The sequence below is a fragment of the Vespula vulgaris genome, chromosome 4 (genome assembly GCF_905475345.1).
Source record: "Vespula vulgaris chromosome 4, iyVesVulg1.1, whole genome shotgun sequence".
NCBI classification, from domain to species: domain Eukaryota; kingdom Metazoa; phylum Arthropoda; class Insecta; order Hymenoptera; family Vespidae; genus Vespula; species Vespula vulgaris.
Genome location: NC_066589.1, coordinates 10,343,272 through 10,365,011, shown reverse-complemented (window position 1 = coordinate 10,365,011; position 21,740 = coordinate 10,343,272). Strand labels below are relative to the sequence as shown.

Sequence of the window (21,740 nt, the reverse complement as noted above, 5' to 3'; positions counted from 1 at the left end):
ACTTTTATAAATTGCATTTTCGTGTTATTTTTACGTTAAACGTGCAATTAAATGATACTGTTTACTGTATTTCATTTCTACAAATCAAAATAATCTTTGTAGATTTTGATCAAAGACAAAACAAAAATGAAAGAACGTTTGATACGACCGACCAATCGGAGCATCGCGTTTCTAAAAAAGATTGCCGAAAACTAATTGAAACTGATTTGAAATCGTGTTAATAAATTTATGAGATATTCAAATAAACAAATGTCATGTACAAGTCAAACATCGATCGTTTATTTGTTAAAAAGAAAATCGAAGTGTCCTGTTATCCGTTGTACAAATAATTATAATTGATATTTATCTATTCTAGGAAAGGATTGACTATAATTCTAGGATAAGAAAAGACTTCTTTAACAATATCTACGTATATGATATTCTATTATCACAAAAAAAGAAAGTACAAAAGTAACAATAACTCGTACTTTCAGGTCGATTGTACGCGTTAGAAATTATTTCATCGACGGAAAATGGCATAGATTTCAAATATATCTCCACTCTGTTTATACAAAAATATAATTTCAAGTAACAGTCTGTTCATTATATTAGTCGTCAAGAGAGCAAGGCTTGTACTTATGTAATTAAATTCGTAAAGATATACATCATTGCTATGATAAAGAATGGAATTCCTCATTATCTGGATTCTGGCTTTGAGAATGGCTGAAGGGAACCAGGTTGAACCCAGGAAAGTCCCAACGCTCGATTCTCTTCCGTACCCTGAGTCAGTAAGAAGAATAATTGTAGAATAATCGTACGTTTTGAAGCGTGTTTAGACTCCAATGAAATTACCTTAGATTCGTATATTTGTTGCTTAACAGGATCATGCAATTCCGGTACGTACGGACTGAATGTAATATAATGCGGATCCTCGAAGGCCGGTGGATTATATACTTGATTCAAACTTTCCCTTACGCATTCTTTGGCTCGTTCTCGAAACTGATCAAAATTGTTTTGCAATCTGCAATATAGAAAGACCCGACCTTTCTCATTTTTTAAATTAATGCATACTTTATAGGCACAATATTTATCAAATTCACAGTCAATAATCTTTCTATGCTGAAAGGTAAGAGAAATATTTACTCACAAAATGGATGCTTCTTGATTTATAGGTGTCATTCTTGTATCTACTTTAGTAAGTATTTTTGTTATGTACTGTATCAACTGCCATACCCTATTATTTCTTTTCCATTCGACGAATCCCCAAGTTGTACATAATTCTCCTGTTTCTGGATTTATAAGCGGATGGAAGACGTGGGTTTGAAATACAACTTTCTAAAATGCAAATGCTATAACGAAATCTACCAAAATTAGAAAATAGACTTTTGGAATGATGTAACTCTTACGGGACATCCACCATCTGGAAAATTTTCAGGCAACGTAAGAGTAAATCTAAAGACTCCGCCTTGATAAATCCCTTGTCGAATAAATTGAACTCCGAACCACACTGGTATCAAAAATATGTGTCTATATTACTATGTCTACTAACGTTAAATAATAAGAAATCTTACAAACGTGTTCAATTGACAAACATCGTTTCGAAATAGTTACATCGAAATTGTACAAACTGTTATCAGGACAAGCAAGACCTATGAAACGTATTTCAACTATCAACATTACATGAAAATTCGATTAAAATGTTACAGGGAATGCATACTGTAAGCACGCAATGCAGAATATGCTTTGCTTTTAAATATACAGTGGATATATGCAAACATTAAAAAAATACAATAATAATGTTATCGATTGAAATGACATAAATTGTATTACGTACCAAAAGAATTTTGTGCCGATGGTATGACATAAATTCCTTTTAAATCTTGGATACGCAATATGTTGCTATAATTGAATAAATAAATAAATAAATAAGTGTATACACACACACGACGCACGCGCGCGCGCGCGCACATACACACACACATACGCCCGTTATGTACAATCTTTAATCAGACTTCATTCAATCCTAATGACAGTTACTCACTATTCCGAAAGAATATTATACTCTTGTAAGAAAACCGCATAATCTTTGTTGGTCTGAGAAATATTTGGCCTATCGATCATTTTTACTGACATGCTTAATTGGGAGTCCCCATTGGCATTCGTTGGTAATAGCTTTCTAAACGAACCCTGTCTCTTAAAATTTTCATCTTTATCGTTATCTCCCTAGAATGTACATGATAAAACGAATTAACGAGGCGTCACGTTAACGGAAAGCGTTTCTTCTTTAATCGCATCGTTTCAAACCTACTTTAGTCGTTGACATGACGGATCGTTTGCGAGTGGGTTTACAATTTTATTCTTTGATATCATTTACCATTTTAATTAACGTAAAATTAACGTCAAAATAAATTCTCTCTCTTAGATTTCACTGGACGGCTCCATATTCGTATACGCAACTGCGAAATGCGAATCATACTCATACAGGAACAGGGATCGTCGATCTTACAGATATCTCCTAAGATATTAGAGGTCACGATATATTGAGCTCTCCGGCAGATTCCTACGTTCTTAATATCAACGTTCGATATCGTGCTATGTCGGTAATATTGATCGCGATAGAGAGAGAGAGAGAGAGAGAGAGAGAGAAAAAAAAAAACAGAAAAGAAAAACTTTCAATTTTAATCGTTTACAAAAGATACGAGGATGTTGATTTGACGAGTTAATTTCGAGGCATCGTCAACCATTTATTTTATATTTCCGATAGAAATATCGATGAAAGTTTTTAAACGTAACAGTCATTGACTCCATAATACTTTGTTCGCGATTAAAGACAAATGAGATTTTATTGAAATGCAAATAATATAGATTGCTCGTGTCTCGTCGCGCGGTGGTCGCTGTTTTTGTAGACCCAAATTCGCGTTAATACATGTATTTATCATCTACCTACGTACACACACATATATAAAATTTCAACACGACAGTGTGCGCTTCGGTCGTCCTTGATTTTATAATTTGGATCATTATAAATTATTTAAATGGGATTAATTGTTAACAATCAATAAATTGGAGCATAAACCATCGAAGGGGAAGAAAAAATTCGGGCACATGAAATTGCTAGTTGTATACATGCGCATATCGATAAGGTATACGCAAGTAGCTAAACTAGAGGGAGTGTCGATCGCGATTCGCGCGCTACTTTACCATTCGTTATTGTTTTGTTATTCATAGTCCTTTTTGGGACAACGTTTCGCGTTTTTCGATATTTCGTTTCACTGTATCGTAACGTATGTCGTAATATTTAAATGTAATTACAAAACCAATGATCTAACGTTAACAGCACTTTATCGTCGACGATGTTTATTGCAGTGCCGATATAAAAATTGAATCAACGCTTCCATTGCACTTTTTCAACGTTATACAACGTTCTTACTTCGGCGTCTACTGCGAACTTGTACATACGTGTGGCGTGCGTTTAATTAATATAAATTGATATAGTCTTAACGACATAAGTCGTGATTAAAAGTTATGGAGAATACGGGTTTGAGTCCATTGTTAATCGCAAAATTAAAGATTAAAGATGTTATAAGTAAGATAAAAAATAAGTCACCGCAACTGCAGGAAGTTCTTAGACAGGTTAGAAAATGACATCGACGAATGTTACAACGTTTGATAAATATCAATTAATTTTGATCGATAGCAACGAAACGCCAAAGAAAACTTTGACCTAAACTGTTTAATAATATTTTCGTACAGAGATGTCGTCGACGAATGAAAGAAAGAAGAAAAGAAATATTTAATGCGAGAAGACTCGGTCTGGGAGATATATCTGAAAAGGTAAAAAAATATATAAGGTAAAAAAATGAACAATCTATCAAAAACTAATTGGCGCTATCCTATCGAATAACGATCTATCATTTATAACGAACAGTCGGAAGAAAGTTTTCAATTGGACGGAGGGACGAACGAGGAAGAAGGTATAAATCTATTGTTGGTAAATCTGATATAATACGTATATAACGATACGAGGGAGTAACATCTTTCTTATTAACCACAGAGAACTGGATATGCGAAGAATACGAGCGTATGCTGCAGGATGAAATTGAATGGATAGAATCGCTTGTTTACGACGATAGGAAAATAGTAATTTGCCCTGTATGTCAAACGGACACCATGGTAGAAATATCAGAGTCCGTATATTGCAAAGTTTGCGGATTTTGGCCGACGAATTGTAACGATATTCAAACTCTTGGAAATTTAATTGATAATAGCGTCAATAATCATTCCCAACGATGCACCGCTGTACCTGGTTTTACGACGGTCAGCGAGAACAACAGTTCTGTTCTGTATATGACATGCGAAGAATGTTCGTTTTTAACGTGCGTTATATAATATCCCTGCAAAGAGCGATAACTTTGCGAATATTTTCGGATATTTAAATGGCCTCATTGTTAAATTTAATTTATTATAATTCGTGCATATAATTTTTAGTTTTTGGATTAACCTTTGACACGCTATGCGAGTATCTTTTTGCAGAGATATAGTATAAATTCTATCATTTTCTTGGAAAGGGAGATGCAGCGATTCTAATCTTATTATTTAGTTGAAAAAATAAAGCCAGGAGAGAGGATACAACATTATCCTGTTAATCGTAAGCGAATACGTTCGAGCAAATAAAAGTGCCGTCAACGGTATTTATTTTCTAACGTGAATAATTGTAACAAATTAGGAATATACAAGGTACAATCGTTATCCCATTTTATCGTCATTTTTTTTTTATCAAGATTAAACATTTGTTATATCAATAACAGTATAGTATAATTTTCACGCGAGTACGATGGATATTGTATGTACAAAATAAACATTCCTTTGCCGTCTCGCTCTTCTCACGTGCCACTTGTAAATACGCGTATAAACGCGTCATGAGTTTGAGTAAAAAGAAAAAGAAGAAACGTTCGTACATCGTATAGCTTATAAAAGTAACAATAATTTTACAATAGAGGTTTAATAATTCAAACAAATAAAATATGTATACAGTGTACAACGACGAGTCCTGAAAAGTAAATATATTGGAAGAAAGTTTATTATTTTTGTATGATCGGTACATCTTTCCCTTATGTATATACATATGTACATACGCACGAATAAGGATCGTCCCACAAATGGTTTACCTCCCCGCTCGCACGCTTCTCTGCGCGTACATGGTATTATACGTACATACACGGATACACACAATTTTGAAAATTTCGTGTAATCGTAAAAATGAGGAAACTCTAATATGCAGAATAACCAGGCAGCTATACTCTAATAATTGAAATTTATAAGTGATTTGTACATTTCTGAGACGTAAGGTTACACATTAAACGTTATATTTGTAGGCTCTATAAAATATATGTATATACATATAGGTATGTATATGATTTTTTGTTTTTCTCCTTTTACGAGCAGTAGATGGGTCGCAAAGTGAAGATCTAATATAACACGGACATCGATAATATCGATGTTTGATAAAATTTATGGAGGCACACGGTCAGAGGCATAACTCGATTTCTAACTCTTCTCCTAATATGGCGAAAGCTTCGCGTTTAAAGCCTGTCGACTGAATGTTACGTGTTACTTTAATACCACCAGTCTCTTGTAATAACATTAATATATGGCACCTATTTATGGAAACGATTAAAAACGTGTTAGAATAACGATATATGAAACTTACGCATTCTGTTTGAAGGCCTTAGATAATATGATATATGTAAGTAAATAATTATTTGGCATAGCTACGTCTATAATTAAATCGTTCCTTTGTATCGAACATCGAAGGCTGCGAATGTTTCCTCGTCACTTTGATTAATACAAAAGTACGTCGAAACGAATTTTGTTTTCTCCTTTTTCGTTCGTTTTTCTTTCTTTTTAAGTTAGTACGACATAATAAAAAATCGGCTACACGCTTAAATGAATTCTCAACGATGCAACAGGGTGCACTCGAAATGCCTTTAAAATGATAAATATCGAAGTACGTATTGCGTGACACTCGTATTTAACTTCATTTCTCTGGGTTATTATAATTTTTTTGTTTGCAAGATTCGTTGCAAATAAATTCGAACGTTTCTATTTTGCCGTAACATCTAGATAACTTTGTAACAAAACAAGTAACCATATGACGATATAACAGGCCGTATCATCTTTTCAAGAATTGTATGTACCGGGGTTGTACCAAAAATTGTATCGTTTCGGGGTATATCATCCACGTACGACCATGTCTCAAGGCAAGACGAAGGTTATGAGCGAGATTGCATTTGGAATCGTATGCGTTTATGACTGAACGATTAAGAGAGAAGAAAAAAAAATGTATACAGACCGTAACACAAGATCCGTATATCGTCTAACATCTCTCGCGACTTTTATGGTACGTTTGTTGATAATTATATAAAAACTTTTCTTTATTATTATTATTACAAAACAACTTTGATAGAATCAACGTAGCCCCTTCGAAGAGTATCATAATTTGCTTGGCTCAAAAACGAACTTATTTTTATTGAACGCTCCGATGTTTAAATCGATCGTATCGAATGAAAACTGGCGGTGGTGGTAGTGGCATTCGATCGACCATTGCGCGTGATCATACAAATGTACGTTACATTTAAGAGACGTTATTAAGAATTTACAGTGTAATTAGATTAGTACGTTATCAACGATATCACAGAATTGATCGAGTTTAAATGATTACTGGTGGATGCCAGTGTCGTTGTTCGCGTCTAAAATATCTGCATGGTATGATAATTTGGTGCAAAAAAAATTATATGGCGTCAATAAGCGGAGTTGCGCGGGAAGGAACCTTGCACATTTTGTAATTTGACATCTATCGAGCGAATCCGTTTTCACGTACTTGGCACGTTTTGCTAAAATCCTTTAAGATCAAATCCCGCGTAATGAGAAAAATTGGGAAATGTGCGAATGGTTTTACTCGTTCGTACGAGTACGTTCTTTTTCACGATCGATCGATAATATCGAATGATACATCTTTTTGCGATATGGATTTTATGAAAAATCCTGAATGTAGGGATTGCGCTTGAAAAGCTTTTTTTTTTTTCCAAAAATATACGAGCATCCTTTTGATCGTTCTTCACGAATCAAGGGCGCTAAGCCTTACTGGGTAAGGCAACTTTCGATTTTTACGTGGCTACGCGTCTCAAGCTATTTCGCGCGCTTGCTTTTCCAAGAGATCTGCAGTTTAAACTCGATCGTCACTGTATGGATCGCCGTCGTTCCGTTCGATTAACTGCCGCGAGTGCTTCCTCGGGTAGGCGACCAGGATCCGCCAAAATATCAGTGGCGGTGCACAGATACTTCAGGGAGTTGAGAACGGCTGCGAAAGATAGATAGGCACGATGTAAATGTGATGTAAACGTAAACGCAAAGTTAATGGATTTGGAGCGCATTTAAGAGGCGCTTTACTACAAACCTGGCCTGAGATCGACGAGCGAGCAATGCTGCTCGACCCATAATATTGTACTTCTGTAGAGGTCCTCGATGCTCGCCGTTGATACCGAAGTATTGAAGGAGAGCATTAAAGGTTCAAGCAAAATGCTAAACTGTAAAAGTCCGTTAAGAAAAATACTTTCGACGATTCGTTTTCGAAGAATTATTTGTCGGAAAATCTTTCAAGGATACGATCCAAAATTTCCAATTCTCTCGAGTACGAGTACGCACGTATTCGTCGAACATCTCCTTCATCTTATTAGTTCTGTGTCTCGAGACTGGGGCACCCGTCGCAGGAAGCATAGATTGACAATTGCTAAGAGAGCGATTAAAATAAAAAAAAAGAAAAAAAAAAAAAAAGATGAGAAAACAAAATCGGTAGGATTTATCGGCAAAGCGTTACGTACGCGCGCATATCCCAGATACGTAAATTTATTTACTTCGTACGATCAATGGGATTTCTTTTACGGTATTATATCGAAGAAAATATAGTTGACGTTGGTTTTACCTAATAGAAGTATTAAGGCACTCGATCTGATGTCTCAAACTGTCCATCTCCTCTTTAAGCTGATTCCTCTCCGCCCTCAATTGTTTGATATAATCCGCTCCTTTTTGCAGCATGGCAGCTTTACTCAGTTTTGCGTTGGGATTCTGATTGAGCTGCGGTATTAAACTGTGAAGCATGTCGAAGCCATTCTTAATATTGTATCTGCGCTTTTGTTCCGCATGGATATGGCCAACCCTTCTCTGTTCCTTGTACTGTCCACGTTCCGATTCTCCTTTAACGTAATTTCGCGTTGGCGACAGAGGACTACCGATACTCATCGGACTGTGAAGAGGACTCAGACTCAAGGCTTGAGGACTAGGCGCGTTGGAATGATCCTTGGGCGAGCCAGGACTATTCTGGGGTGGATGAGTTTGATTGTTCGCGTTCAAGAGAATCTGTTGACCGCAACTCGATTGTATCCCCTAAGAAGAGAAAACGTTGGATCGATTTTGCCGGAGAACTATTCTCTCTCGCCCTCGCTCTCCGAAGGACGTACCTGTTGTTGATGCTGCGACGCCTGTATGGAGGAAGTCTGTATAGCTTGGACCGTGACTGGCGTCGCAATGTGATGGGCAGTCGTTACTTGGGTGGCCGAAGCCGTCGGCGGTAAGATGGGTAATATATGTTTCACCGTATTAGATTGATTCGTCGTTGGTATTATTTTGTCGGTCGGAGCGTTCATCGGAGCGTTCATCGGAGCGTTCATCGGAGCGTTCATCGTACATATACCGGACGTATCTAAACGGGGAAAGAGAACAATTTGCAAAGAGAGCGAATTCGCGGGAGGCGCGACGGAATCGACGGAATCGACGGCATTTAAGCCTTGTTACGTACTGTTCGTAAGGAGGTGCGCGAGCAGGACATTGTTGTTTAAATTTAGAGCGGGGTCGCTTACTGCCGAGGCCAAGGGCAATTGGTTCATCCTCGGCGGTATCAAGGAAGAACTGCTTCTCGATCTGTTTCGTGCCTTCATTTGGTACTGAAAATAGATCGGGTTTCGAATAAGGAACGTTACGTTTCTTATCGTGACACGTACGACGGTACACGTACGACGGTATATAGAAATCGGAACGAACCTTAGGCACCGCAAAAACTTCCTTCTCCGACGTAGTTGGGATTGATTGTGCTACTAATTTCGTCGGTTGCAAAGTAAGATCCAATCCGGAAGATCTGCACTGTAACAGTATAGGCGATTGCGTTGGTTGTTGCGTCGGAACCGACACGACTTGTTGCGCGGGATGCGTCTGTCGGTCAGAAAATAAATCGGGCGTGATCTCGTTGACGTCAATATTGTATCGTATAGGCGATTAACGGTTACGTAGTAAAACCGTGAGCGCTTACGTACCTTGAAATTATTGCCGGCGAATTTACATTGTTGCTGAGTATTGAAGTTTTGGCCGATGTTTGACAGCTTGTAACAAGCGTTCGGTTGCGGTTGGACGATCTTATAAGGCTTCGAAGACATCGGAGGGGTCGGTGGTAACGATCTCATGGACCGCTGTTGAGCGCCGGGCAACGCCGCGTTATTACTTTGCGCAAAGTTTTGCTGGGCCGTTACCAAATTTTGAACCTCGGCCATCGAGGAGATCCGTGTCGCGTTAACAACGGACTGATCGTTCAACGTCGCGACTTGTATTTGATTGTCGACGGGAGCCAATTGCACCGCCGCTTGTACTTCCATGGCGTACGATTGTTGCTGGCTCGGCTGCTCGTAGACCGAATTTCGTTGAACCGTTTGCACGCTTTGCACGGCCTGCACTGCCTGAACGGCCTGCCGGTACGCTTGACCGTGTTGCTGTTGGTGCGTCTGTTGTATCACGCGACTCATTCTACCGGATCGACGATTCTCTTGTCGGATCTTTTCTCGCGTGGACTGACCATTACTCGTCGTAGTCGTCGTCGTGGTCGTAGTCGTCGTCGCAGTCGTCGTAGTCGTCGTCGACGTCGTCGTCGTCGTCGTCGCCGTCCTCGTCGTCCTCGTCGCCGTCGACCTCTCAAAATTCTCTTCCACGGCATCCCTGTAATTCATCTCTACGTCCCTATGTTCGAGAAAAGAATAATTTTTCGTAAACCGCTGCGCGGCGTCCGCGCGTCGTTTAAAACCGAAAAATGATGAAAATAGAAATATAGGGGGAATGCGTTACATGTCATTCCTGTAAACGCTGCTAGACTCCGCTTCGGACTGGTTATATATCTTTCCGGTATAATGAAGATTCTGCATGCCGTTTCCCGGTTCCTCGGGCAAGACCGTCGACGATCGTTCGTCCTTCGACGTTGCCTCCTCGTTTAGTTCGTTCATCTGATTGATCGGCGTCATCAGATCGATATCGGGATAACTGGCGTTCAAGCTACCGCCCCGAAACATGTCCTCCTCTTCCGGTACGGGCGGTAACTTGGAGTTTAAGAATTCTATAAATTCGACCCACCGATTAGGATACTTTGGCCCGCGTGCGATAAAACGACGATACGACTTACTCGCAACGCGACAAGATCGAAACGAAAGGTCCGTTACCTTGCAAAGGCTCGAGGGTGTCCATAAAATCGTCTAGATTAGGTTGGAGCGGTCCCAAGCTTGGTTGAATGAAATCTGCCAGGCTCGCTCCGCGCGCTGTACGAACAACGAGCGTTTTTGGTATTTTCTTTTCTATCGCATTCTTGTTTGTACTTATCAAGTTGAAGGGGAAGAGAAAAGAATGAAAACACGAACATGGGGAGAGGTGGATATGTATGGAGGAAAAAAAAAAAAAAAAAAAAAGAAAAAAGAAACAAGAAAAGAGAAAAAAGAAAAATAATAAAAGATCAAGTTAACTTTTGAAAGAGTTAACGAGCGACAGCGACGACAAGTACCGATTTCTCTGGGATCCGGAAAGTATATAGGTTGATTCGAACTAATCGTGGAGAACAGAGTATCCGTCATAAGCTCCATATAGTCTTCGTCAACCATCATACTCTCTCCGCTGTGAGTACCACCTGTGCCCCCATACGCGTTCGCCGTACTCGTGCCAAAATTTTCCGACGTTTCCATGCCATTGCTCCAATCTAGGGTGTCCATCGATTCCATCTGTAAAAGATCCGCTCCTTTAGAGAAACTTTTACGTTCCTCGAGGTTGCGATTTGCGAAAGGTTTTGCGAAGAAACGACGTACCACCTCGGTACCATCCTTGTTCGTCCAACCAAGAATTTTGTTTCTGTAGAACATGCGCCATTTCTTGTATTCCGCGGTAACCGCAGCAAGTTTTCGTTTCCAGTATTTGCCTTCCAAGACGACCGCCTGACGAGAAAAATTACAAGAAGAGACGAAATCAAGAGGAGAAGGAAGAAACGTACGCACGAATAAGGATGATCGAAAAGAAGAAATTCGAGAGAATTCAGTTATTCTTACCTCCGGCTTATTATGAGTGTCGACGTCGAGGGGCGACGCAAACTGGCACACCAACGTGTTTTGTTTCAGTATAACTGTAGGGACACGAGGAAAGGTTTCTCAACGTTTAAGTCAAAGTCAAGCTTCGTGCCTCGAAGCAAAAAAGTCTGCGGAGTACGCGATCGTAACGCGAAGAGAACAGTGCGAAGATCCGAGGACTTGCCTCCTCTCCTCCTATCAAGAAGGAGGAGAGCGACGGTGGTTCTTCCAAGCGGCCTTTAACACGAATTCGCTCTCGCGTCGAGACGCGAGTTTTGTTCGCTTGCCGTTGCTTTACGTCGACGCATTTTTTGCACGATTATGGGGGAGATGATATCTCCCTCCCTCTCACTACGTTCTCCCAAGATTAGGAGGACAAAAGATTTTTTTTCCGACCTTGTCGTCGACTCTCAGCCTTTTCTCCCCTTGTTCCTTCTTTACCGTCCAACGCGATCGACGTTAACGCGCGCGAGCGAACAGAGGAAGAGCAAGTGCGAGGCGCGTGATTCCACGCTCGCGATCCCCGATCATCGCGATAAAGCGGAACATCGGAGATTTATGCGAAACGGCGATCGAGCGTCGGAACGAACGAAGCGAGAAACTTTGAGCGAAACTTGTTTTTCTCTCGTCGATCCAAGAGTCGATTAAAGATCGTTTGAGGCTCGCGCGAAGGCTATACACGTGTACACGAGGATCGTAAGTGGACGATCGATGGGAAATATTCGACTCGTCGAGGGGGAATAAAAGTTCGAAATAAAATTTCAATCTCGTTCGAAATCGAAAAGACCGATCCTTCGATCGATGGACGGAGAAGAAGAACTGCTCGACGTCGAGTGGAAGGAAGAGGAGCGTGGTCGACGAGGAATGAAATAAATTATCTAAAGTTTCGACCATCGATCAAAGAGGAGACGCGCGGCGAAGCAGCCTCTTGCGAAATAGTCGAGCGAGCGAGCGGACGTAAGCAAGAAGTAAGCGGTAAGAGCGAGTGCGAAGAGAAAGAGGCGAAAAAGAGGTAGGAAAGTAACTCATCGTCGAGAGAGACGAGGCGCGCGCGTTGCGGAGATATCGAAACGAGAGCGGCGAGCCGTTGACGAAACTGATATACACCGATAGCTTTACGAAAAAGCTTTGCACCGTTCCTTCTCAGCGATCGCGGTTTGGTTTTAGGAGCAAACGAGAGAAGGAGGGATACAAAGCGGATTCGTTCTCGAGTACGATCGGGTTCTCCTTCGTTATTATTTCCTCACACTGCATGTGCCAGCATCTCCAGATGACGTTGTTCAACCTGATCTTATCCTTCCACCTCAGTCTGATCCCTTTGAAGCGATTCCATTTGGGCGACGTCAGCTTCTGTCTGGAACAAATTCGAATGCCCTTATGTCATACGGCTACGGCATACTCTTTCTATTTATTACATTTTTCAACGCGTGCCAATCGCGATGGGAGTGGAAAGCGATCGATGAAACGGTCGCGCTTATCGCTTTTTATGCGGTGGAAAGTTTAACGGAGACCCCGCCCATCCACGTGCATACATTTCTCTCGTTCGTTCTATCGAGACCGCGAGAGATACCGTAGCAACGCGACTATCGCGCGTCTATCCTCGATTACGGTTTACGCACGTAACTTATATTTACGTCTTCGCACGCATTTCACCATTTCACGATGGTTCGGAAGGAAGCGGTGCGAAAAGGGGTAGCGTCGTTCTCCGTCGTCCGTCCATCGTCCACCCGGCGTCGCGCGCGTTCGGTTCCATAGCGGAACGAAGAGACCAAGGACGAGCAGGAAGTAGAAAAGGGAGCCTCGAGAAAGGCAAACGGGAAAATCGCGCGTTCTCCCGCGGGAGGACATCTTTTTACCAACGTTCTCGAAAAGTTACGTAAGAAAGAATCGTGGGTGACGATCGAGGAGAGAGCGCGGATGGATTATCAAACGCGTTACGTAAACGTATTCTAGTCCAAGTGGTATTATGTTATATCGACGCAGAAAGAGGAAGGAATATAAGGAGGAGGAGCTGCGTTAGATCTCTCTCCCGAAATGACTTCTATATCGCGTATCACGATACTCGAATATTTCGTAAAGAAGTACGCGCCTACGTAAGTACTTTGAGAAGACCCCTTTATCGCGGGTCACGCGACTTTGTTAACTTTCCGCTATTCGAATCGAACCGCCATTTCGAGCAGTGCTACGAGAGCCTGCCGCGGAAAATACGTAGCTCGATCGCGATCGATATCGATTGCGAGATGACGATACCGTCTAAAAACGAGTAAAAAAAATCGTGCGATAGGAGAACGCGCGTTCGTACGAATACGAGGTTATCGCTTACGTAAGGCGTAAGAGGACGTTGAAAATAATGATCGAGTCAGTGAACCAAGTGCGAACATCGAACGTTGCGGAAAGTCGAAGTCGTTGGACAAGGTTCTCGGGCAAATTCGAGATGGCCCGAACTCGAAAGCGATCGAAAGCGAGGAGTGGAAAGAGACGCGCGAAGAATGGGAAAAATCGTCCCTTCGCACGGCTGCGACTACTTCTCGAGATCTCGATTGGATTCACCTTGGCATCGGACCCTAGTCATTTCGATTTTTCTGCTAACTCGAGCGATTAGATAAGCAAGAAAGAAAGATTAATCCGTACAAACTTGGGCCGGATTCTATCGCGCTCGACTCCGGAGACCGCTCTCCTCGACGATTCCCGACGATATCGTTGGAGAATTACGACGCTCGAAAATCCCAATTACTCTTGCGGCTTGTTCTCTCCCCCCCCCCTCTCTCTAGCGAACGTCGTAGTGGAAAAACTTCATTTATCTGATAACGCGGTATTTACCAAACGCGAAGATAAATTCGATAAATTCGATAAATTCGATAAATTTGATAAATTTGATAAATTTGTGCGCGCTTTAACGAGAACCGTAACGGTCGATTTCCTTCCGACCGAGTTTGGCAGAAAGGCAGAAGCAAGGCCGCACCCTTCGACGCTACGGTGTCCGGCGGTTTTACGGCCTCGCTTTCATTAACTTCGTTTCTCGTTGACCGACCGCCGACGATTCGGTAGCATTTGTTCGGTTGCCGGCATTCGAGCCCACGACGCTCAAACGAAACAACGTGTCCCTAATCCCGTAAGGGGAAAGAGAGATCGTCGAAGAGAGGACCTTTGGATCGTCCCTTGGACCTCGAGAAGACTCACCTGTAGGCCAAGGACATGCATTGAAAGAGCTTGTTCAAGGACGTCTCGATGCTAAGCTGTTGAGAGTTCGGTTTGTCGTCGAAGGTACCGCCGCCGACGAACTTTTTCAGGGAAAAGCCGACCTGCGTCATGATCGCCAATTTCCCATTTTCCTCGTCCGGAACGGGAACGGCGAGCTCGTCCTCGTCGTCCTGCGCCTCCGCCTCGAAATCGGAAACCATGAAATGACCGGAGTGTATCGTCTCTCTCGAGTCTCGTTCCGCGCTTTTCCTCTTATCGTTAGCGGGGTCCTCCTTCCCTGCTGCGGATCGGTCGAAGGCACCGGTGCCCTGGCTCGACGTCATCATCGTCGACGGCTTCCTGTAGATCAATCCGGCCTGCATCCCTCTTCCTATTCTCCGCGCTCGAACCACCTCGTTTGGATCGTCAAACCTGGATCGTCACTCCTTTTTACACCATTTTTTAAACACCGACAATCGAGTTGTTATTTCAACTTCTACCCCTGAAATTGGCACGTTCGTTGTTCGAAATTATTCCCAAGTGGCTGCTCCTCGTTCGACCGTTTTACCTGTTTTAATCTCCCCTCGAATTTATGCCGTTTACGATAGGCGACGCGTTTACGCACGCACATGCGCGCGCGCGAGCGCGCGAGAGAGCGTGTTTGCGCAAAAATTAGGCAATTGCGGACGCACGCGCGAAGGTCTCGCGGACTTTCTTCGAAACTCGCTCGTTAGAAATTCTCTCTCTTTCTCTCTCGCGAGTTTTCGGCACGAGTCCCGGCTCGATGATCTTACTTGATCTTTCCCAACGTACACGCGGTGCGACGATAATTCGCGCGCCAAATATTTTTCGAGCAGGGACGGCGGCTCGTCGTATTCTAATAAAAGTATTTACGTTCTACCTTATCTACGAACGGCGCGACGATCGACGCGCCGATCGCGAGTCTCGAGTTCTAACATCGAACTTGCCGCTGGAATCGCGGCTACGCGATCGGAGATACGCTCGAAAGATTTTCACTCTCGCAAGAACGTGCCTTTATTCTACCGAAGGATCGAACAAAGCGATAACTTTTGTTTATCGGTTTACGACGACGACGACGACGACGAGCTTCCCCCCACCCCACCCCACCCCTCCCTCTCTATCTCTCTCGGTGAGAGAGTCGCTTCAATAAAGCATTCGTTATTTATCGAGAAAAAGATTTTTCTCGCGTTTGCGGTATCGGACGAACCCGTTTTATTCCGATTTACGACACGAGTAAAGAAGCGTCGGATCTCGCTATACTTTGATAACAATGACGGAAGTTTTCCATCGGTCCGATCGATTCTTTCGCAATACCGTTAGATAAATTTAGCAATCGAGAAAGTATCTCGAAATCCTCCGAGTCAACGACCTTTCGACCTTTTTTAAGCCGCCGATGAAAAAACCCTCTTTTCTCGTCCGCCGTATTGTTCGATCGTTCGATCTTTCGCCTCCCGACGAAACTGAACGATAAGATCGATTCGTAGTAAAGTGCGATACCAAATTGTCGACTCTTCGATCGACGAATGGATTTCGTTAAAACTCCATTTCCATCGTTAAACTCGCATCGCGCGACGCGCGAATGCGTCCGGTAGTAGTTGGTTCGATCGACGAAGAAGCGACGCTAAAGATAGGCAAGCGTACGGTGTGTGAAAAGGGCTTAATAAATAACGAGCCGAAGAGCTCGAGGGAGCTTGGAGAAAGAGAGCGAGATAGAGACTACTCTCGTAGTCTCCATCGCACGCTCTTATGCAATCGTCGTCGCTGCAACTCGAGCAAACATTCGGCTTCGCCCACACGTGCGTTTGCTGCTCGCTGCTCGCTCCTCTCCATCGACCTCCATCCTCTTTCCTCTTCTCTTAACGACAACGAGCGTGAAAATTCTCCTGTCGCGGATAACCGTTAATCCCCCTCTTTGATTTTATCAGGAGATATCGCTCGTAAACTACATTCTTTTATCTAGTTGTAACTTTTTAATCCTTTGTGACAAATAAATACAACTTTTAACGATCAAGGAGAACTCTTCGACCTTCGTACAAGATTCTATTAAAGTTTTAACAAAGTCCGTTCGAACCAAAGCGTCTAGTTTCTTCCCTCGATGCTAAACCGTGCTTGTCGTAAAGTCGATAAGAGTTTTATAGAAATACATTCTGATTGTTATCTTTAGGAATATAAAGAGTAGACCGTTTGCTGGAACGTCAATCCCAGAAATGGTTTCTTAAACTATGACTTGTCCAACCGACAACTTGAGTCGCCTTGTCTACGAGTCCAGTTTCTCATCAAGTCTTGTACCTGCCGTTACAAATACCTTTGCTTCGTCGTACGTTTTTACAGTCCGCGGGAAGATTAAGAAAGACGAGGTCTTTCGCCTTGTCGTGAAACAATTATGCCCACCGCCGTTACGATTGCAATCGCTATCGTTTCGTTGTCTGGACCGACCGACGAGATCCAAGCGTGCCATCTGACAGTTGTTTACAACGAAATCTCGAATCAACGAGCTGTCACAAAACAGCTCGTTACAAAGTTACAAGATTCCTCCACGTTTCTGCTATCTCACACACTCTCTCTCTCTCTCTCTCTCTCTCTCTCTCTCTGCTGTACGCGCTATTTGTGACTTTGGAGCAGGCTCTTCTCTTCCTTCCAGATAATGAACGAGCGCGCGAAAGAAGCGAGCGTTATCTAGAAGCAGGAACGGAAAAGCGGAAGAGAGAGGGAGAAAGATAAAGGGGCTTCCTTCGCGAGAGAACGTATCGTAGCCACTTGGTACGAAAGAAAATTCGTTCGCTATCTCTTTCTTCTCTTCGATCCGAGAGACGACGTTACGTACAGAGATACGCACTCTTGCCTTCCTTTCTATCTTCCTCTATATCTCAGACTCACCTCCTTTCTTTCTCTATCGACACTTTCTGCGTGCGGCACTCTTTCTTTTTATCGCGCCTCTCTTCGACGATAACAATAACAACAACGACATCAAGGAGAGGCAGAAGAAGGAGAAGGGAGATGACGTCGAGACGAAGGGGAAGAAGGAAGAAAAGAAGGAACGATCGTGGAAGGAAGATAAAAGTATGAAATCACTGATCGATCGAAAGCACGCACTTCCAAACGAAAGAAGAGTCGCCGTCAGGCTGGGCCGCGAGGCACCGCGCCCGGACGAGGTCCGTACGCGTTACTACACGGGACACGCACGCTCATATCGCCTTACGTGACGCCATTTGCAATTCGCCAACAGCGTCGTCGACCATCGACAGTAGGACTGATAGTTCGGTCGACGGCGACGGAAGGGGTCGCCGGGTGGTACGCTCTTTGCGCCGCACGAGCGCGATGCGCGCTCGTCGTCTCTCCGATTGGCCGAACGTCGCGAACCCTGTCGGACGTTGTCGCGGTGCAGTCACTTCGAGCGTCAAACGTGCCTTCTTCAAATCCGTCCGCCATCGAGTTCCTCGTCTCTCTTCTTACGTCGCAAACTTGACTTAACTTAGTTAATTCTAATAATAAATTGTCATAGACGAATGAAACTCGAAGGGAGTTTCGTCGCGCCCTTCCTTAAAAATTTTCGTCCCAATCTGAAAAATCCAATGGTGCCACGTCGCGATCGATCGGATATCTCTCGAAATTCCTTCTGTCGAGATGATGCTTCACCTACGAACGAAAATAATAACCAAAAGTAAATAATCTTTGAAACGAGAACTGTTCGAAGCTCGGACGAGAGCTCTCCATCGAATCGCTCAAATCGAGATTACCGTGGGTTTCACGGGCGAGGACATGGACAGATTTTGTAACGATCTCCAATTTATATCCTTGAACCATCTGTAACATTTGTACGGGTCGTTTAGACGAATTTCTTTAGACGCGTGCGCGCGCACACGTATGGCAGGTATTTAGAGACAAACCCGCGCTTACCTGTGATGACGAACATCCGTGGCACCGTTTCGCAAGTAACCGAGTCTTTTCGTAGGATCTGCCTTGAGCAAACGTTGAATAATATCTTTGGCCGAGTTGGAAAGTATCTTTGGCATTTCAATCGCCTCGATACCCGCGATGATATTGTTACCTACTTCGACCTCGTTGATACCTTGAAACGGAGTCCAACCTAGCAACAACTCGTAGACGACGATACCCAACGACCAATAGTCGGCGGCCCTTTGAAAGATGCAAACGACATAGGTGAATCGAACCATTTTCTACGTGGCATGGATCGATCGATGTACGACTACCGACCTATTGTATCCCAAACTCTGAATGACTTCCGGAGCTAAATACTCGATAGTACCGACGTACGTCATAGTCTTGTAAGGGCCAATGAATTTGCTCGATCCAAGGTCGGCCTGCGTGCAACAGATAACGGAGGTGTAATCGTTCCGATTTTAATCGTTCGATCGAGATCCAAGGAAAAATGATCGATTGAAGGGGGGGGGGGGGGACTTACGAGTTTCATGTAACCGTTCTGGTCGAACAATATGTTCTCGGGTTTGAGGTCTCTGTAAACGATGCCGAGAGAGTGCAGGTGATCGATGCCCTCGAGGACGCAAGCGACGACGAACTTTGCCTCGGAAGACGCGAAACGAACTTTTCTCTGCAACGCCGTTCGTAGATCCCCGCCGAGGCAGACCTCCATGAGGAAATAAAGATATCTCTTGTCTTTGAACGTTCGTAACAATCTGGAAAATCGACCATTTACATTTCTTCCCACTTCCGTCGACGTCGTGCCAAGCACATAACGTGTGTGTCTTGGGCGAGGAGACACAGGAAAATATAAATATATCGTCCGATCGTGTACGCGTGGACGAAATGAAATTACAAGGTACCTGCAAATGAAAGGAGAATCGCAAGCCATCAGGTTGTACTTTTCATTGTAGATCAATTTTTGTAACTTCATTCTCGTGATCATGCTCTTCCTGACTTTCTTCCTCGCAAAACTTATACTCGACATCGAGTCGATCGTCACCAATTCTACCCTCCCGTAACCACCTTTGCCGATCGTACCCTCGATTTCCATATCGGCCAGGGTCAGATCTTTAAATTCTTCCTTCCAATTGTCCTTCACGGCCGGATTTCTGTTGATCTTCCATATCTTGTTCTTGATCGACTCCAACTCGCCGAGGTAATCTATGAACGACCTAAAATCGTCTCCTCCTTCGTAAATCCGTACGCACGATCCACTTCCACGATCCCGTGGAGCGGCTTGAGAGACGCAACTTTCGATTACGAACTTACTGCCTATCGATGGTGTAACATTCGGCGCCAGGCGGCAGAGCTATGGCGTTCGCCTGTCGACGGCACTCGTCCCCGTAAAGCGCCTTCTCGCCGAAGTAATCGCCCTTCTCGAGGATAATGAGCTCGTCGTCAGCCCCGTACGATTTCTTCTTGGTGATCTTTACGTTGCCGCCGTTAACTATGTAGAACTTGTCACCCGGCTCGCCTTCGCGGAAAATGTGGGTGTTGCCTCGGAAGAATTCCTGCGATTTCGAACGGCAACACCGAGGATACGCTAAAGTAAAATGAACTAAATTATTTGCAGACGATCCATCGACTTACCACGACTATTAGATCGGACATCTTCGAGAGCACTTCCTCCGGCAGCTCCTTCAGAATCTCGATCTGCCGAAGCACTTGGAGATTGTACTCCGTGGATTCCTTCATGGATCTCCATATTATGGCGCAAAAGCTCTTTCTGTCGAGTACCCAAACCTTCCCGTTCGTCTGTACTGGATAAACGAAAAGTATTGTAACTCGAGATCAAGTCGCGAACGACTTGACTTGAATCGAATCGCGATTAGACGCAACGAAACAACGAATGGGTCTGATACCATCTATGGAGCACAATCTCTTGGTATTGTAGAGCAAGGCGAGTTCGCCGAAAGCGACTCCGGCTCCGAATTTTCCGTGATACGTTTTTCCCACGTAAATCTCAAAAGTGCCCTTTTCCGAGACGTACAGATGCGAGCCTGAAAATTCGTTTCGTTCGTATTGATTCGGGACCGAATCGGACCTCCCTCTCCGCGCGACTCACCTATCTCGCCCTCGTTAATGAGTCTGGTATTAGGCAAGACTTCTTGCGGTTGCATCGCGGACGTGAGCTGCTCGATGTCGAGCGCTCTTAGATTTCCGAGAAATTTATTTTGCGAAATTGCGCGCTTTATGAGCTCCCTCGATCTGCGGGAAAAAGGGAAACTCGAGTCTCGTAGGAACGATCGTGATCTCGATGCGAGAGCCGACAATTAAGAAGGAAAATGAAAGAGAAGGAAAGCGGAGATACCGTGAACTTTTCTCGTAGGTCGATATCGCCATTTTCGTGTCTTCGAGCTCACCGACGACGGCGTGTTTCCGCAACTTGGTCGTCTCTCGATAGCAATCCTTGTCGATGCAATCCTGACCGCTCGTCGTCTTGCTTGGCTGTTTTTCTTTCTTTAGTTTCACCGTGAAACCGCTTCGAAAGCTCTTCAAAGACATCCTTGGTCCTTTTACAAATCGACTCCTAAAAAACTTTCCGGACTATTCCCCTACGAACTTTTATTACATTCATAAAGCGCTAAGAAGGCCATAAAGCGACTAGAAAAAAAAAGAGAGATTAAGAGGAAGGAAGATGCGCGCCTCGACGACGAATATTCGAAAAGGATCGCGGGAACCGCGAGCGCGTGACCGCGCGTGCGCGCGATGAAATATTTAGCCGAAGGACGACGGTAGGATTCGCGAGGTCAAATTTGTCTCGAAATTACCTTTAGTCTTTCGATCGCGGTATCTCAGCGAGATATCAGACTCGACTGATCGATTTCGCTAGTGTCCCTGCGCATAGATCTTATCAGTCGAGAATAACGCTCTCGGTTAGCTCGTTGCATCGAAAAAACTAAAGCCAGATAAACCATACGCGTTTCGTTTAATCCCCTGACATACTATTTGATTAAAAAAAAGCTCTTTGTTTCCGCGGCGATAAAGAGTCGGGATCGATAACAATTACGTCGACTACGACGGCAACGACCACGATGACTGATCGATAGAGAGAGGGGGGGAGAGCGCCGCCGATGAAATATATCCTTCCTGCTTGCATTTTTACGGAGGAGTCAGAAGGCCACGCGAAATCCACGCATGCACGCACACGCACGAGTTAGGAATATTTATAAAATTCTTTATTGAAAAACGTATATT

The 21,740-nt window shown here is 43.6% G+C and overlaps 4 protein-coding genes across 12 annotated transcripts; 1 reads left to right on the top strand and 3 right to left on the bottom strand.

The window, feature by feature from the left end:
- Positions 1–406: 406 nt before the first annotated feature.
- Positions 407–2,513, bottom strand: LOC127063545 (protein crossbronx homolog). Its single transcript, XM_050993493.1, has 7 exons — positions 2,288–2,513; positions 2,021–2,202; positions 1,814–1,878; positions 1,386–1,486; positions 1,127–1,314; positions 832–1,000; positions 407–759 (listed from the first exon to the last, which is right to left on the bottom strand). Exons 1-7 carry the CDS (start codon positions 2,300–2,302, stop codon positions 676–678), a joined length of 804 nt encoding a protein of 267 aa, XP_050849450.1. The 5' UTR covers positions 2,303–2,513; the 3' UTR covers positions 407–675.
- A 625-nt stretch (positions 2,514–3,138) lies between these two features.
- On the top strand, positions 3,139–5,060 carry LOC127063554 (uncharacterized). The gene is made up of 5 exons (XM_050993507.1): positions 3,139–3,263; positions 3,346–3,612; positions 3,733–3,813; positions 3,908–3,953; positions 4,034–5,060. Exons 2-5 carry the CDS (start codon positions 3,505–3,507, stop codon positions 4,366–4,368), a joined length of 570 nt encoding a protein of 189 aa, XP_050849464.1. The 5' UTR covers positions 3,139–3,263; positions 3,346–3,504; the 3' UTR covers positions 4,369–5,060.
- Positions 5,042–18,004, bottom strand: LOC127063520 (carbohydrate-responsive element-binding protein-like). Of its 9 annotated transcripts, none has more exons than XM_050993435.1 (16): positions 17,478–18,004; positions 14,580–15,147; positions 12,647–12,753; positions 11,382–11,455; positions 11,145–11,270; positions 10,847–11,060; positions 10,512–10,607; positions 10,144–10,408; positions 9,345–10,038; positions 9,076–9,243; positions 8,834–8,978; positions 8,496–8,737; positions 7,961–8,421; positions 7,645–7,768; positions 7,436–7,565; positions 5,042–7,339 (listed from the first exon to the last, which is right to left on the bottom strand). In XM_050993435.1, the coding sequence occupies exons 2-16, from the start codon at positions 14,960–14,962 to the stop codon at positions 7,218–7,220; spliced, it is 3,351 nt and encodes a 1,116-aa protein (XP_050849392.1). In that variant the 5' UTR covers positions 14,963–15,147; positions 17,478–18,004; the 3' UTR covers positions 5,042–7,217. The 9 variants fall into 9 exon arrangements, with proteins under 9 accessions (XP_050849392.1, XP_050849391.1, XP_050849393.1 ...); XM_050993434.1 differs by having other exon boundaries at positions 14,580–15,081; XM_050993436.1 differs by having other exon boundaries at positions 14,580–15,011.
- LOC127063531 (cGMP-dependent protein kinase, isozyme 1-like) lies at positions 16,551–21,600 on the bottom strand. The gene is made up of 12 exons (XM_050993467.1): positions 21,314–21,600; positions 20,854–21,146; positions 20,608–20,750; positions 20,405–20,542; positions 20,133–20,302; positions 19,812–20,053; positions 19,403–19,714; positions 19,024–19,255; positions 18,816–18,922; positions 18,498–18,737; positions 18,338–18,404; positions 16,551–18,236 (listed from the first exon to the last, which is right to left on the bottom strand). The coding sequence occupies exons 2-12, from the start codon at positions 21,045–21,047 to the stop codon at positions 18,141–18,143; spliced, it is 1,941 nt and encodes a 646-aa protein (XP_050849424.1). The 5' UTR covers positions 21,048–21,146; positions 21,314–21,600; the 3' UTR covers positions 16,551–18,140.
- Positions 21,601–21,740: the final 140 nt, after the last annotated feature.